The sequence below is a fragment of the Haemaphysalis longicornis genome, unplaced genomic scaffold (assembly GCF_048455015.1).
Source record: "Haemaphysalis longicornis isolate Haplotype H1 unplaced genomic scaffold, Haemaphysalis longicornis Haplotype H1 scaffold_12, whole genome shotgun sequence".
Taxonomy (NCBI): Eukaryota; Metazoa; Arthropoda; class Arachnida; order Ixodida; family Ixodidae; genus Haemaphysalis; species Haemaphysalis longicornis.
This window is the reverse complement of record NW_027526225.1, coordinates 112,541,465-112,557,913: the sequence shown is the minus strand read 5'-3', so window position 1 is coordinate 112,557,913 and position 16,449 is coordinate 112,541,465. Positions and strand designations below refer to the sequence as shown.

At 52.0% G+C, this 16,449-nt stretch overlaps 1 protein-coding gene across 4 annotated transcripts in view; it reads right to left on the bottom strand.

Annotated features, from left to right (window-relative positions):
- The window catches only part of Brm (ATP-dependent helicase brm), a 32,828-nt gene extending 16,594 nt beyond the window's left edge, over positions 1-16,234 (bottom strand). For 2 of the 4 annotated variants that reach the window (XM_077694170.1, XM_077694168.1), the window contains exons 1-9: positions 16,077-16,234; positions 15,474-15,637; positions 13,391-13,676; positions 11,733-11,924; positions 10,153-10,485; positions 6,073-6,446; positions 2,559-2,774; positions 1,636-1,809; positions 66-1,442 (exon numbers count right to left, since the gene is read on the bottom strand). In XM_077694170.1, the coding sequence (XP_077550296.1) occupies positions 66-1,442; positions 1,636-1,809; positions 2,559-2,774; positions 6,073-6,446; positions 10,153-10,485; positions 11,733-11,924; positions 13,391-13,676; positions 15,474-15,617 (3,096 nt within the window). In that variant the 5' untranslated portion in view covers positions 15,618-15,637; positions 16,077-16,234. Of the gene's footprint in view, positions 1-65; positions 1,443-1,635; positions 1,810-2,558; positions 2,775-6,072; positions 6,447-10,152; positions 10,486-11,732; positions 11,925-13,390; positions 13,677-14,466; positions 14,592-15,473; positions 15,638-15,764; positions 15,941-16,076 lie in introns of those variants that run through there. The other 2 variants (XM_077694169.1, XM_077694171.1) reach the window with 2 other exon arrangements.
- Between the last annotated feature and the right edge of the window lie 215 nt (positions 16,235-16,449).

Here is a 16,449-nt window from a genome sequence, read left to right as displayed (position 1 = left end):
GAGTCAAAATTTCCCACCTCAGAACACCCCTGCCACACAGCAGCCGACCGACAGCGTGCACCCACCTGTAGCGGTGTTCCAGTGAGCAGCAGGCGGTGGGGGGCGCTGTAGTGCGTGTTCAGGATCTGGGTGAGCTTGCAGTGGTGGTTCTTCATACGGTGGCCCTCGTCTATGATCATGTACTTCCAGCGGAGCTTGGCCAGCACTGCCTTGTCCTTGATGACGTACTCGTAGGTGGTGATGAGCACGTTGAACTTGCTGCTCCGCAGCTGCTGCGACAGCTGCCGCCGCAGGTTGGGCGAGCCCTTGTAGGCCACCTTGACCACCGAGGGCGCCCACCGGTCGAACTCCAGCATCCAGTTGGACAGCGTCGAGAGCGGCACGATGATCAGGTACGGCCCGTTGATGCGCTTCTTCTCCATCAGGTACGTGATCACCGCGATGGTCTGGATCGTCTTGCCCAGCCCCATCTCGTCCGCCAGGATGCCGTTCAGGTTGTTGTTGTACAGCGACACGAGCCACTCGAGGCCCTTCACCTGGTACTCCTTGAGCGAGCCGTTGACCATGAGCGACGACTGCTCATGCACCTCCTCGCGAATGGCGTGCGCAATGTTGTAGTAGTTCTGGTAGCCGCCCGCCTTGTACTCGTCGTCCTCGGCCGCCGCCGCCTGGATCACCGTCTTGACGTGGTCGTCGGACGACCCGCCCGCCTTGGACGGCGAGGAGGAGGGCGGTGGCGGCTGCTGCGGCTGGGGCTCCGGCTGCTGCTGCTTCCGCTCCGAACTCTCGTCGCCTTCTTCCTCGGACTCCGTAGAGTCGTCAGTCTCGCCCTCTTCCTCGTCCTCGCTGGCTTCTCTCGGCGCCACCTCGTATCCTGGGTGCGTTTCGAGCCACGTCTCCAGCTGGCTCGCAAGCGGGGCGTCCTTGCCGTCGACGACCTTGCCGGTGGCCGTCTCGATGACGTTGACCCGGAGGTCGCTGTGCTGCGAGCTCTCGTCCACCATTGCGTCGAGGGGGGCGCCTCCCCCGCCCTCCCCTCCTGCGCCCCCTGCTGCTCCCGCTTCTTGCTGCTGTGTGGAGGGGGGCGTGCCCGTCTTTTTCTTCTTCTTCTTCTTCTTTTCGCGGAGCTTGCGGCGCTGCTCGGCCTTGTGCTGGCGCACCATCTCGGTGAGGTTGTGGATGTACTCGTCCGTCTGGGAGAGCAGGAAGGCCAGGCGGCGATCCTTCTTCTGGTCGATGAGCTTGCGGTATCCCTCCTCGTCCTCGGCCATGAGGCGCCGCATGCGCTCCTTCTCGACCCGCTCCTGCTCCTTCTTCTGCTCCCGCTCCGTGTTGGCGTGGTACGTGGCCACCGCCTTGTTCGTCTTGGCCACCTTGGCCTGCACTCCCCGGTGGAACTCCCGGAAGTCCTTGCCGTGCTGGAGCACCGCCGCCAGGTACTCCTAAGCGCCGCAACAGAAGGGAAAAAAGCTTTCATCGGGCATGGACCACCACTATCCTACAGACAAGCCAAGCCAAGCCAAGCCTCGCTTCTTGGCAAGGCTTGCCACTTTTGAGAGACCTCAAACACTGACGACTTTCCGCCAATAATGACATAGCCCGGTGTAGAAGCAGCAGGGAGCCCAGCGCACGCACCTGGTGCTTTTGTCGGCGCTTCCTCTCCTGCTCCAGCTTCTGCTGCTTCTCGAGCTTCTCGGTGAGGCGCGCCTCGCGGAGGCTCTGCCGCTTGGTGCGCTTGTACAGCTTGGGGTTCAGCGAGGTCTCCAGCGTCGTGTCCCGCCGCATGCACTGCACCACCTCTGCCCGCAGCTGCAGGGGGGGGGGGATCTCAAATACCCCTATCTTAGGTTTTCTGACGTTGGATCAACAAAATGTGACCTGGCAATTAAGTGGCTCTGAACCGAGCGAGCTACATGGTTCACAAATTAACTCGTCGCCTCAGACAACCAGTGAAGATGGTGTCTCGATTAGGTGGCTGACACGCTAGGGCTCAATTCTACACAAGCTGCTACACAGACATTGCACTCAAAGGTAAGAAAAACAGTTTTAGTAAATCTTGAAGTTCTCATACACAGACCATTGCAAGCATGGTATAGTGTTCACATAGAACAAAACCATTTTTAAGGGGTCAGGAAGCAGGCACCATGGCCCAGAAGTTTTAGGGAAGAGGGGCAGACATTCAAGAGATAGTTGTCTTTAGCCAAATGATGGGGCGGTATTACATACAGCATTGCTATTGGCAGTATTTTACTCAATAAAAATTTAGACGAGCTGCAAGCGATGCACGTGGATAAAGCTATCCTATAATATGAAACACCACATAAGAGGGGTTGCTGAGTTCCTCAACAGCCCGCTTTCTTTCATGCAATTACAGAACGACAAGTTCAACGGGCTAGCGTCGTCTCTTAAAACACAGGAAGGTCAGTTTCATATAGGTGTGGCACAGATTACGCAACGCGATATAGCAGGGAATGCCGTGCAGTTTGGTGTGTGCACTGCACATCCCCGTCACAGTGCAGTTCACACAAGGACGCAACAGCCCACAGAGGACCCCTGACCTGTCGCTGGAAGTTGAGCAGGCGCAGGGCGCGCAGCTCAATCATGGCCTTGATGCGCAGGTCCTCAGGCAGGTTGGCGGGCAGCTTGGAGAGCTCCTCGATGCGGTGCGCGATGCGGCTGGTCAGCCGGTTCTCCTTCTCCTTCAGGATCTCGATGGGGTCGATGCCCTGCGGCTTGGCCACGGGCGTGATGCGGTTCTGCTTCTGCTGCTGCATCTGTTAGCAAAGGGGAAGCAGGCAGCAAAACGTAGGCTGTGAGAAAAGCATGAGATAACAAATGTGGCCAACAGGAGAAAGCCATGGGATAGCCAAGCAAACAGCTTATCCGAGCTATCAAAAGTGCTAATGCTGGGGACAGTTCGCTGAGCACCTTGTTTTACACACCAAGGGATGGAACGAATGAAACCTGGGTGAAACTTGGGTGATGAAACAAACAGACAGAGATGCAGCATGAACGTGCAACTTTGTTTTTTGTGCCTCCCAGGCATGAAGTCGGTAAAGCGAAAAATGTGATTTCCCAATAAAACAAAAGAAGCAATGAAACAACCGGTAAAACTACTTAATTTTTTGCTTTAGCCAACAACCGGGAAGATTGCAACGACTGCTAATGATGACGCATACGTGCGGTGAAACTGCACTTAGGGGCAAAGTTTGCACATTGCCTGTACCACGCCGCTACTACTTGGAGACCAGGAAATTGTGACGAGTGACTCAGAGCGTTAGTTTTTTTAGGGAGCTGGTTTCAGCAGGCCACGTCGTGAATGACAGCCGAACAAATGAGCCCCAACTGCTCCCTGCACAATATGACTGGCACTGAACACCTTACAATTACTTCACAATTCGAGGCACCGCTTGGGAGCAGTTTTGGAGCACGATGATGCAGGAAAAGCGGATTGGCGCAGCATGGTGCCCTGCTTCCACACCTGAGTGTTCTATTTCTACTTTGCGTGGCCCAGCAACAAGCACACAAGTTGCCTGCTGACAAAACTGTAATTCTTGTTCTTAAAAGACCACTTCAACCTATGCTGGTATCATAAACGTACCACTAATAAGAAATTTTTTAAATCAGACATTTAAAAAGCTTCCTGCAGCTTAAGGGGGGAGGCTACCCTTGAAGGCTAAGTTTTTTGTTTCTTGAGGTATCTGAATGAAATTTTCAGGGTATTGTTATAGCATCAACATTAGAAAAAGTGCAAAGTTTCATCGAGCTACGGAGGTTAGTTCTCAAGTTATGAGGAAATACCACGGTGGTTTGTATGGGCTTCTTATCCCAGTCCTGGAGAATTAGCCAAGCGTGCTGCGACTATGAAATTCACTATGGTTATTCCTGAATATGTACCTCAGGGCAAGACAGAGCCCTTTTTCTAAATTTTTCACCGGAAAATTTTAGCACAGCACTAAAATTAGTGTTTCTGATCAAACATGCAAACATGATTTTGTTTTGATTTTTTACAAAATCAAGAAACAAAAATTTTCAGAAAACGGGCTTGTCTTGCCCTAAAAAATTTATTAAGGAACAGAATAAAAAAAACGGGATGCAAATCTGACAAGCACTTCTTGAGATATCACTGGGATAAGCAGTCACAAAAGGGAAAAAGTTCATTTTGAGAAAACGGCCTTCAAAGTTTGTGCACTCATTTTCACTTCTAAAAGGACCCCGCAGCATAGCTAGAGGGGTCTTGGTGCACTGTCTTCCTCCTATGTTGCTTTTCCATCTTCTGCTGCTTTCGTTTGCTGGCTTTGTTCATGCGCAGGGCGTTTTTTCAGCAGCTCGCTGGAGGGCTAGATGGCCTGGTGTGATGAGCCCCACAGACGCGGATATTTCTCGAGAAGCCCTGTAGCAGCCCGCATTGTACCTCAGCATAGCTTCATGCTGTGCTGTCTCGACAGCAATCAATGAAACATGCTGCTCCATGGGCATCAGGGACCACAGGACTATTTGCATTTGCGCTAAGCGAAACTTCCCACCTTCACCTGTAACGATGGCAGGCACAGGGTAGGGCTCCGTGGCTTGTAACTTCCTCTGGGTCGCCGGCACAGCACCAAGTTCGTTTTGAACAGCAGCACGTTGTCTGTTCGCTGCCTAGACCTCCTCGCATGTCAGGAAATGTGTCTCCAAGTGAACTGTACGCGACACGTTCCCACTTGTCGAGGTTGATGCGAGACCGGAGACGGAGGCCGCGGTCGCAGAGGTCGATGCGCTCGAGACGCCGGACACACTCGCAGCATCGAAGTCTTGCACAGACAGGGCAGGAGATCGTCGTTGGAAGCGCGGACACTATCGTTGGCGATGCTCAGCGCAACCTTCTTCTTGGCCATGCGAACGAGCTTCATGGAACGCTTCCGCGCACCGAACGCGTGTAATAATTCATTGTAGGGTTTAACGCGCCGACGCAACGCAGGCGATGAGGCGCGCCGTAGTGGAGGGCTCCGGATTAATTTTGACCACCTGGGGATCTTTAACGTGCGCTGAAATCTCGTACACACGGGCGTTTTTGCTTTTCGCCTCCATCAGAAAAGCGGCCGCCGCGGCCGGGAATCGAACCCGCGACCTCGTGCTCAGCAGCACAACGCCTTAGCCACTGAGCCACCGCGGCGGGTACCGAACGCGTGTAGCGTCCTGAACTTCACTCCGCGCATCGTGTCCGATCACGTACACGATCTGGCAGGCTACTCCAAACTATTGAAGTACGTCAGCGATCGTAAGCACGGCAAAAAACTAAGTAGAATGAGCGGACTAGCGAAAGAAAAGGTGATAAACAGTGAGGCAGACCAAAGGAGCAGCGAAAAGCAGACGATGGCGCAGGGTATCTGGTGGATGCGAGTGGCGCAGGCCGCCGGCCGGGGGAAGCGTGCGTCATCACGCACAGCAGCCAATAGCGTTCGCGCGTCAGCTCGCTTGCCCGGGCAGCGGGCGCACGGTCCATTTGTAGCTTCACACGCGGGACGCGGGAAACTCGAAAGCGCTGCAAGTCCCCCAATCACAAGCGTAACACGCCTCGGCCACGCCTCGGCCGCCAGCAGTAAAGGCGGCAAAAAAAAGCGCAAGAATCCACAAACAAAACAAGATAAAAATGGCGGCTCTACGGCAAGCGGCATGGCGGCTGTGTTCGCGCGAAATTTGGGTCCGTTTTGCATTTGCTCACTCCTCGGGAGATGCCGTGGCTGGTTATATATTCGATTTTTGACATTTTTACGGTGAATTAGGAGCTGATAATTTCAGAGAAGCTAGTTTATGACATATATAACCCAAATACATGGTTTTCCAAAAATCACTTATTTCACGATTTTTCGGTTTTCAAAGGCCGCGTCCCCCCTTAAACAATAAGAAAAAAATGTTACTCCCTTGTCACCAGGAGTCACAAGTACGCATGTTGCAAGCAAGGCTAAGGAAGGAACGCATGCAGCTCCAACGGTGGCTCCAACGATAGCACGTGACCACAGCGACAGATTTCCCTCTAGCGTACAGTAGTAAGAAACTCACCGCACGTCCCACCCGGTGCCGCACACTCACCTGCATCATAGCCGGCATGGAAGAGGCCGGGCCCGTGCCGGGGCTTCCCCGTGCGCCCTGCTGCTGCGGGGCCTGGCAGCCCGGCCGTGGCCCCTGCTGGGGAGGCACGCCCCCGCCCGGGGGTCTGCCCGCGCCCTGCGGGGGCGGCGTGGGGGCCCCTCCCCCCTGCGAGCCCATCATGGGGTGTGGCTGCCCGTGGGGGGCAGCGGGGACGCCGGGCACCACCCCTCCCGAGGCCGGTGCCACGGGCCCGTACTGGGGGCCCATGGACGCTGCCCCGCCCTGGCCGGACGGCCCCCCGTACTGCTGCGGGGGACCTGCCCCCATGGGTGGCGCCGGCTGCGGCGACGGCCTCATCGATGGCGAGGGGGCCCCTGCACCACAGTGGGGGCACACAGAGTGAGACAGGAGCGCTACTATATCTTCGCGCGTATAACCCGCCCCTGCATATAACCCGCACCCCCACTTTCCGTCAACGAGTAAAAAAATCCCCACCTATTGCCCGCATAATTTACACGTAAACGGATGGACCAAAGCTACTACTCAAGCAACATTATACATCCGTTTATGCAAAAGAACTTACCTAGCAGACTACGTAACTATTAACTTGCCTATACATTTTTTAGATGCGAAGCACCTCATGCTCGGGGCTGTGTCCCCCCCTCCCTTGTTGTTGTCCGCCGTCCGCACTCTACTACGCATGCGTGTCTCTTCAGCCCCGTCAGCGTATGGCCTGACGTCAGCGCAGTTCACTATAAATAAAAGAAATTGTTAAGCAGCGCCCAGTTTCGAACCCACGACTCTCTGGCCGCAACGGGAGGTTCGTGGCGCTCTTTCCACTGCGCTACAAACCGAGACGGGAGCATGTGCTACGAACGCGCCTTATGTCCTTGACTCATTCAAACTACGTCAAGAAGGTACTGATACAACGAAGGCACGCGAAGCTGAACATCAACGGAAACGACGAACTGAAAACTTTATAGAGGAGGATGATAAATTTCCCGTGGGAAAGCTGTGGCGGGAAGCACCACGCGCCTTGCAGCTCAACCAGAGAAGAGGACGAAGAGGGCGGGCAGCGGGGTAGGAGTGTGAGCACGCAATAAAGAAAGACGAGAACCAGGAGGTGTTCGATCAGGCAACGTGGGTGTCGGTCTCTTCACTGTCTTTACATTTCTCTGTCTCTACATGGGGGTTCACACTACGTTCCCATTCGTGCTCCGATAAATGAAACAACATAACGGCAACACAATTGAACCTACACGGAACCCCCATGGTGCTTCGCATCCTCCTCATGGTTCCCCACGGGAAGATGGTGTAATTTTTTTAGGTTGGTATACTGTTGAGCTGTGTGTGCAAAATAAGCACTGTCAAAGGGATAACAGTGGCTTAGCCGCTATTTCTGCTGTAGGGGCATCGCGGCCCAACGCGCATTGCAGTGAAGCTGCACCAAAGGAAATACCTGGCATATAATCCGCACCTCTACTTCACCCCTGAATTTTTTTCATTTTTGGTGCATGTTATACGCGAGAAAATACGGTACTTTGACCATGCAACAGTGCTCCTGCACAACTGTGGCAATGAGCCCAAGCACGTAGACATTTCGCAGCCATCGCAGGCTTGGCTCTCCTGCCCCATACACCCACTCCGCATTTTCAAACCAAAGAAGGCGGCTGCAGGCCTTCACTGCCAGAATGACTGCAGATGTGGATGCGCTGCAACTGAAAGGGTCATCTGCGACTGCATGCAGCATCCTTTTTGATACAGCCAAACCCAGATGTATTGAATTATTGCGCATATCGAACAGTCTGAATGTCCCTTTGGAAATCCCATGCAAAGGTATAGCGCTGCTGTATGCATGTATCGAACTCCCAATCACGAGCATATTCGATACATCGAACCCCGCGCCACAAGTGCGCTTCTCCTGATGGGAAGGAGGCGATATGATGACGACTGCTCTAGAGCGCTGCCACGCTTGGTGAGGAGGCGGTGGCGTCGTGTTGCTTCTATGGCCTTCAACACCTGCGTGCACACTAGGTGGGGGGCAGCCACATGGCAGCGAGAACAAGGAGACTGACTGTGTGCGAGAGGCAATAAAGGAGGAGGGGAAACCAACTGGAGGTGCTTGGTGCCTGTGCTCGAGCTGTTACCAGTGGTGGATCGTGGCTCACACAGGGGGACCAATGCAGCATGGTGCATGTCTTTGTCCGCGGCACGCGTTTCAGAGTAACGAAGGCGGACATCATTCGGCAGGTACAGGCCGATGAAAAGATATCCGTCGCAGATGTATTCAAAATTCCTCGCAGTATTTTTGACCACGATTCTTCGCATCAAACCTGATGTAAAGGTGAAGGCAGCTCAGCCCAGCCTGGCCATTCCGGAGCGTGTCGTGTGCAAAGTGGCTTCGTTGCGCAGCTCCAGGTGGGAGGTGTTCGGATATTGAAGACAACGGTTCTGAGTGCCTCACGAGTGAATTGAGAGCACTGTCAGCATTCCCATGCGTCAAACCGAATGACACAACAGCACACGAGTTCGTTAAGTGCTGATGATGATGGCGGACATCACCGATGTTGAAGATGCAGACCCTACTAGTGGCCCTGACGACGTTCCGAACCGCCTACTGCAGCCGAGCTTGCGTCAGCGTTTTTTGCCACTGTTGCAGCACAGTGGACAGCGCTGGATTTCCTCATCCGTACCGCGTTGCCCATCTTAAAGACAGTTTGGTGAACTTTATGACGCAGAAAAAGAAGCAAACGAAGCTCCAAGACCCTTCCATGCTAAATAAAGTGCATGCAATGGTCGTTGCTCTGTGGTTCCAATTTCCCATGCTTTGAGGAACAAATTGGTAAGCTGCCCCTTGTCACTATCTCGGAAAGCTTTTAGTGATGTGCAATGGCCTATACACCTATCTTCAGATAGGTGTGTTTTATATTTCGAATTATCGATATATCGATCTATTTTGTGACAACCTTTGGAGTTTGATACATATGGGTTCAACTGCATTATCTTGCCTCTGCTTTGCAGTGTCTTTTGTTCCCTTATAAATGTTTTCATTATTTTATGCAGTCACACTGATGCCAGTGCCACGGAATTCTTGGAACACCATGCTACCCTTCCCCTTGCACTGCCTGCTCATTTCTCCTAGCAGTTGCCAAGGATACAGCACGTCCCCGTCAATAATGAAAACAATGGCAGCAAGATGGGAAAGAGAAAAAAATTGGGCGAGACTCTTACAACCATTATAACGCAATTTCCGCTCTCTTTGAAGCACCCATGCTATCAACAGAGTTGCTGTGAATGCCCATCTTACTTCCCAATAAGAAGCTTTGCACAAGGCACAATAAAAAAAAAAATTAAATTATAGAGAAAAAGCTTTGTAGCAAAGCAACAAAAGATCAATTTGTGCGGAACTTCCATGTCCCATGAGACAAGCTACACCGCATCGTGGCAAAAAACACCAGCAACGGACGTTACACATAGATGCCCCTTCTGAAGGCGAAAACGTAGCCTGACGCTAAACTGCACAGCTCCCTTATAACAACACTCCTCATGACCAAATATCTGTATCACTAATTTGGCCCCCCACAACAGTGAATTTGTGCTGGGTTCTTCACTAAAGCTTGCACCATGCTCTACATAAAAAAAAGAGAGCAACTTTAGAACACCATTGACCTTTTCACACATTTCCCACAAACATTGACTTGACACTCCTTTCGAGTGCCTAGAGTATGCCATGTAACTTCATTGCGAGCTCACGAATAAAGCTGGAAAAGATGCAAGGCAACGATGATACGTGTCTAAATTTACTGCCACTTTGTTTTGTACGAGCAACGTGTGGCCACCCTTAAAACTAGGCAAGTGTTGTCTACCAATAAGAAGTACTTAACTAGCTTCCCAGTCACCAGTGTGGCTTTTCGGTCTACCGTACTCAGACCCACTGGAGACTACCCAAGAAGCAGTTCGGCATTCGTTTTTGCCCTGTATCCCTACGCTGTGCAGATTCCCAGGACTCAACGCGGACTATCCAAAAGTGCAAATCGAAGAGCGCTAGTGCCTCCTGGAGGCGAGACGAGCGAGGCTCACCGGGCGGCCTGTGCATGTAGGGCGGCCCCGGCTGTGGGGAGCCCTGCGGGGTGCCCTGCTGGGAGGAGGAGGAGGCTGAGGGGGAGGAGCCCGTGCCCTGGGCGGCCAGGCTGATGTGGTCCGGCACGGGCTGGTTGCGCGCCAGCAGCTTGTACGCCATGATCTGCGCTCGCAGCTGGGTCAGCTGCGGGGGGCTCAGCAGCGAGGGCTTCGACGAGGACGACGAGCCGCCGCCCTCGGACGAGGGGCCACCCCCCGGGGGAGCGGCGCTGCCTGCCCCCGAGCCGTTGGACGGCGGCGGTCCTCCGCCCGGCGGCCCCCCACTGCCGTACCCTGCGGGTAAAGACAAGAAGTTGAGGGTTTTTCGGAGGACGTGGCAAGATTGTAGGACACGACAGCAGGTCACGAATGCATTCACAACACCCTACATCTCGCTTTACTGCCTCCACATTCTCCACTCTTTCTCTATTCTATCCCTCGTGTTCCGCTCCTAAGCAACTTTCAAACCAGAGGAGCACAACGAACTGCTGCTCACTCTCACGAGGAGTGGGAGTGCAATCCTACTCTAAGCAACGCCCCCCCCCCCCCCCCACACACACTAACACGATAAGTAGGTTACAACAGTGACGACGTACTGAACCTCAAAACTGTTAACCTAAAAGTAATCCAGTTCCACGTGTGGGTATCGCAGAAGCGAGAGGGGAAGGTCCCTCTCTTCCTGCCAGCGGCTGAAGTGCCACGGCATCCGATGTTTCCAGGAAGATTGAGTTGTCAAACTGCATGTAGTCAACTCGTAATGCATGGCAAGGAAGTCGGTGCGCAGCCCAGTTTATGGTTCGCGGAAAAAAAAAAAAAAAAAAACCATCAGGTGGATACCGGATAGATCAAGGCGCAATGAAATGGATAATCAAACAATTTCAGTGACTCAATTAGAATCAGTAGATCGTCTTCAATCATTAATAACTTCAGCTCACAGCGAAAGTCATAATACTTCTGAACCCCTGCCCCCCAAAATATTTCAGTCTAGCATGCATTCATTGCCCTCTCAAAAAATTCCATCCTGCACTAGCAAAAAAAAAAAAAAAAAGGATATAAATTGCAATTCAGACAGGGCAGCCAATGGTTCCAGTTAGGGGCATCCAGCCCCAAGACATCTGCTATAAAACAAAACAGCTTCAAACACAAAAGTGTGCTGTGCGGGGGGGAAAGCAATGGAGAGCGCAGGTCCCTTTTGCAATGAAAAAATTGTATGGAGTGCAGACGTTTCCCAGAGAGCTCCTGTGGCAGCCACCGCCACCTATACGTTTTTAAATCAAACTAAGCAGTTATTTGACGGGTTTTATAAAACTTTCTATCATGAAATAAAGAAATAAGACTATTTAGGGCAATAACTAAGGATTAATTTAACAAACAAACTTCTGAAACCAACTGGCAAGCAGTGTCCGCCAGGGGGGCCGCTCCCAACAGGAGTTCCTCAGCAGAAATTTTCATCCCGGATGACACACTTCTCTCTTCTAGTACACTCTACCCGCCGCAAGCCTTTAAAAAGAAAATATCCTCCGTCAACGCTGGTGGCTCACCTTGCGAGGGTCCGTCAGGTGGTTCCGACCCAGCGGGCGGGTGGTGCGGGTGTGGGCCCGACTGGTGAGGCGGGGGATTGCCCGCAGCTGCTCCCTGCTGCGGAGGGTACGGCTGTTGCTGGTAGGGGCTGGCACCCCCTCCGTAGCTGCCGGGCTGTTGTGGACCCATGCTGTACCCGTGGGGTCCCGACCCTGGAGCAACAAAGTTGGCATTTCAACTCCCCCTTTAAAAATGTAAAAAAGAATAAGCGCAGAACGCGACAACAGGTGATGGATGAGTCCAAGCATCTACAAGCACACCACGCTCCCCAATCCAATTCCCCACTGACATAGCAAGCAGACACTATGTCTTTCTTGGGGAGGTGAATCAAAATTCCAATCCCCATTCCACTTGGTTACTAATTACCGTCCCTTCCCACTGTTCCCCTCATTAAAGCTAAAATGAATCATCACAGCCTTAAAGGAACAGGTTGTGATCCCAGTCATCATAAAAGAGTGGCTCACGATGAGGGTGTGCGTTATGTACATACGAACAGACAAATTACTGCTTGGTACTGGGCAGACATATTCTGAGGCAAAACACACGCGACAGCAATCGCCACAGAGGCAAAGAATGCTTGTGTAACCAACACACGGCAGCAAATGCAGGGCCAGCATTGCAATGTTCACCCTTCCTGTTTGCAGCACAAACAACATAGGGGAGACAATTGTGCTCTGCCTTTAGTCCTTATCAAGCCCTCAGGTCCTATCCAATGAGACAGCAACCACCGGTTGCCAAATCAGCTCTGATAACCACAACTGGATTCAACTTATTCAATTGCAATCACTTACTTATCGCTGCCTTATAATAACCACGACAATGAAAATACTCCGCCAAGCTCCTCGCACTATTTTCATTTGTTGAACACTGGGGGAATATGGTGATGGAAAAATTCCAACGAGCTGTTCTGCATTATAATCGTTTACCGAAAATGAGGCCCTAGCTCCACTTGTAAAAAAATTTCCCCCCTCCTCTCTGTAGCACATTTATTGAGAGCAAAAACTGTACAACTTAAAAGACCCAAATTACAAACAAAGCCTTCCTTGTATGCACCTACGAACGGTGTTAATGCATACCAATACGTGGTTAATGAGATATTAAAGGTATACTTTGTACCCCTTCATGATCTATGTCTGTATTGTCTCATCTGGAAGAACCACCGCGGTAGCTCAGTGGATAAGGCGTTGTGCTGCTGAGCACGAAAGTGCGGGTTCGATTCCCAGCCGTGGCGGTCGCCTTTCTGATGAAGGTGAAAAGCAAAAATGCCCATGCATTACAGATTTCTGCACACGTTAAAGATCCTCAGGTGGTCAAAAGTAATACGTAGCCCTCCACTATGGCGTGCCTCATCACCTGCGTTGTGTCGGCACGTTAAACCTTACAATCAATTAATCAGTCTCATACAGAAGCGTTCCTTTTTTTGCGATTTCAAGTAACCATTTTGACACAACGTAAGCCAGGTTTCAAGCCCGCGCTGAATGTCCAGAGATTTTATCGGAGCTTTTCGCTTGACCAACTGGTATATCGGGAAATGCATTAGTTTTTTGACAGGCTGCCATTGGTTCCACTGAGAAAGCTTTCTACGCTTTAATAAACAAATGAGTAAACACTTCCTTACCGGGCCCCATGTGTTGTGGTGGCGGTGGACCCTGTGGGGGCGGTGGCCCGTAGCCGTGGTGCGGTGGGGGTGGCCCCTCGTGGGTGGGTGGGCCGCCCATGGGCCCCGCCCCCTGCGGGGGCACGGGGGGAGGTCCCATGATGGGGCTGGGGGCACCCGACCCACTCCCGCTGCCCCCACCGCCCCCGGGCGGCTTGCCCCCTCGGCTGCCCGGCATGCCCAGCATCTGCGGGTAGCGGGGGTCGTCCGGAGCCAGCCCTTTCTCCGACTCCATGTTGTTGATGGCCTGCCTCGGGACAAAGCACAGAGGGAAACAGCGGCTGACATTGCCGAAGCTTTCCATCACCAGCAAACCACCAAACTGGAAGATTCACAAAGCTTCCTCCTTCGACATTGCCTTCTAAACTGCTTCCAACAGGAGTGCCCGTATTTCGTGACTGTACTCGATGCTTTACTGTCGTGTGTTGTGTAATTTGTGCTGTGAGTGGATGGGGTTGAGTGTAATGGCCCGCTTTTAACGTTACAAGCTTGCACTGACGTCGCTGTAGCTGCCATGTTGGAACCCTGCGTGCACGCTGGAAGGCTGTGACGTTTTCTGCTGTGCCCTTATCTCAAGTAGCGCTGGGGAAGCAGGGAGCAGTGCACCACAAAGGGTGGTGGTGAAGTCGTGCAAGGCTTGTCCAAGCGGCTGTAGCTACTTTTCACAAGCTGAACCTTCTTCGAAGCAGCAAAGTGCTACGTCATTTAATTACACTGCCCCTTCCCCTAGTGTATTCAAGAGACTCGATCATTCCATTATACTATTACAATGGTGGATAACTATTTAGCACTTTTTGCTTGAGTAGGTCTAAGCAGTTCTTCAGAGAAAATTGCTGCACTTGAAGGGTTAACAAAAAATAACTTGCACACTTTTCCTCAAAACGGTCGGTATTCAGGTGCATAAAAAATGGCAGCCTCTTGTTAATATCCCGATTTTGTCAAACAAAGGTTGCCCTTCCCTTACAAGTTCAAGTAGAAAGCAATTTAAGCAGCTAAGCTCGTGAAACAAGCCTTCAAGTACAAGTCTTAATGGTCACCTTCACAGAGGCCCTGCAGTGCTTTTTGAAGAGTTGGGGTCCAACACTTGAGCTGACGGTGTGTGGGTAGAACTTGTCTGCTGCGAGTCCTGTTGTGTCTCTCGTGGAAATAGACGCAAGACGAGCTAACGGAATTGGTTCGCACAAATGAGACAGTCGCCGATCATAGAAAGTTCAAAACATGAGCAGGCAAACATGAAACTACATTATGTCCCAGCCTGAACTTGATACAGCCCTCACGCAGTGTGTTGTTAATTTCTGACACCTACTAACCACTGCGACAGTTAGTGCTCAAGTTGTGTCACTGCTATTATGAGGTTGCTCAGTTCGGGGTGTGAGACACTGTTGCCCAGAAAACACCCTCTCTGTAAAGCAGCATTGGGGCCATGCAATTGCAGAAAAATGCACAGGAATTAGTGTCTGTTGTCTAAATTGTATGCAACTGTTCTACCACACTGGTACACACATGAATCACGAATCCACCTTTGTTAATTACCCGCACCCCCACTGATCTTTTTGGTTCATGTCAGTCCGCTTTCTGTCGTCGCAGCTCCAAGCTGTATGAATACTGGCAGAATGAATGACACAGGACAAGATCCTAATGTTCTGTTGAAAAAGAAAAGCTTGAGAGGACGTGTAGCGGTAGCAAAATTCATAACTGAGCAACAAAGGACGTCATTCCAACTCCACTGGATTGCTCTTCAAAGCTGCATTATTTGCAACACACACGAGGCACAGACAAGTTCAAGGGACATGAACTAGTTGTGTAATCGCTGCGCAAAGCGAAAGATCCTACCTTCCAAGTCTAATTTCCATCCTGTCGATACGTGTTCGCCAATGACAAGAACTGAACACCCAAGCGCCAAGGAGAACGAACACAAGACACGGCATGAACGCTTAGCTGACAGCCCGTAGCAACCGAAAACCGCAATGGCGGCCGCATATCCAATGCGCGAAGGTGCGCTGCTTTCTAGAATCAAACATTCGCTTCCAAACGAGACACTCACCCGCTGTAGCATGTGGATGTTATCGGACGGGTAGCCCTGCTGCATGTGGCTGTCGCTTGGGTGCGGGCCGCCGGGCTGGGGCGGCGGACCCCCTTGAGATTGCGGCCCCGGCGAAGCGGACATCATTTCTTCGCCTGACGCCATAGGCGAAGCCGCCGCTCCGCCTGACGTCGAAGAGCACCGCAGGGGGAGGGGATCGGTTAGACGCAGATCGACACTGCACCACTCTACGTAGAAAACACAAACGCACAAGAACTGCCGCGTCCGCGAACACGGTCAGAAACCACCTGCCTAAATGAGGCTCGTTAGGCGAAACCCAGCGACGCCAGCGGCGCCGCAGACAATGCCTGGGGCTTTTCCACAACTTGCTGCTTCGCCAGCGAAATTGAGACGGCTTCTAGTGCGAAGCTTTCTTCCGAGCTCGCATCACCGAGACGTATGGAACGCGCCACCGATCCCCATTCATAACAAGAGATTTGTATCCAAGCGAACAGTGAACGGTGCGAACGTTGTGAACGTAGGGTTTCCACTCTCTCTCTCTCTCTCCACCGTAGGTTATCCGGCTTTGGCACGCGACAAGCACAACATCGCGGGCGTCCTTACCAGAGCTTAGGTTGTCAGCAGGCTCTCAGATTATTCACCGAGAGGCGCGACGGCCATCCGGCGTGCTTAATTCCGCATTACAGCGGTTAAAGGGCTCGACGAACACCGCGTACAAAGGGAAGCCGACAATGGCGTATTCTCGTTGCGAAGTGAGAGGGGGATCGGACAGCACAATAGTGACAATAGCAAACAACTCAATAAAAACCTAAAAACAAAACGCACCAACCTTTTGTTGATAAAATGTGGTACAGAACTTTAATGGGAACTTCAATCGTTTATTCAACAAATATGAAAGCGCACCACAAAACTCAGGAGCTCTCCGCACTGCGGATGGCGGCGGATGGCAGCCCTTTCAGTCTATTTGAGTACTATC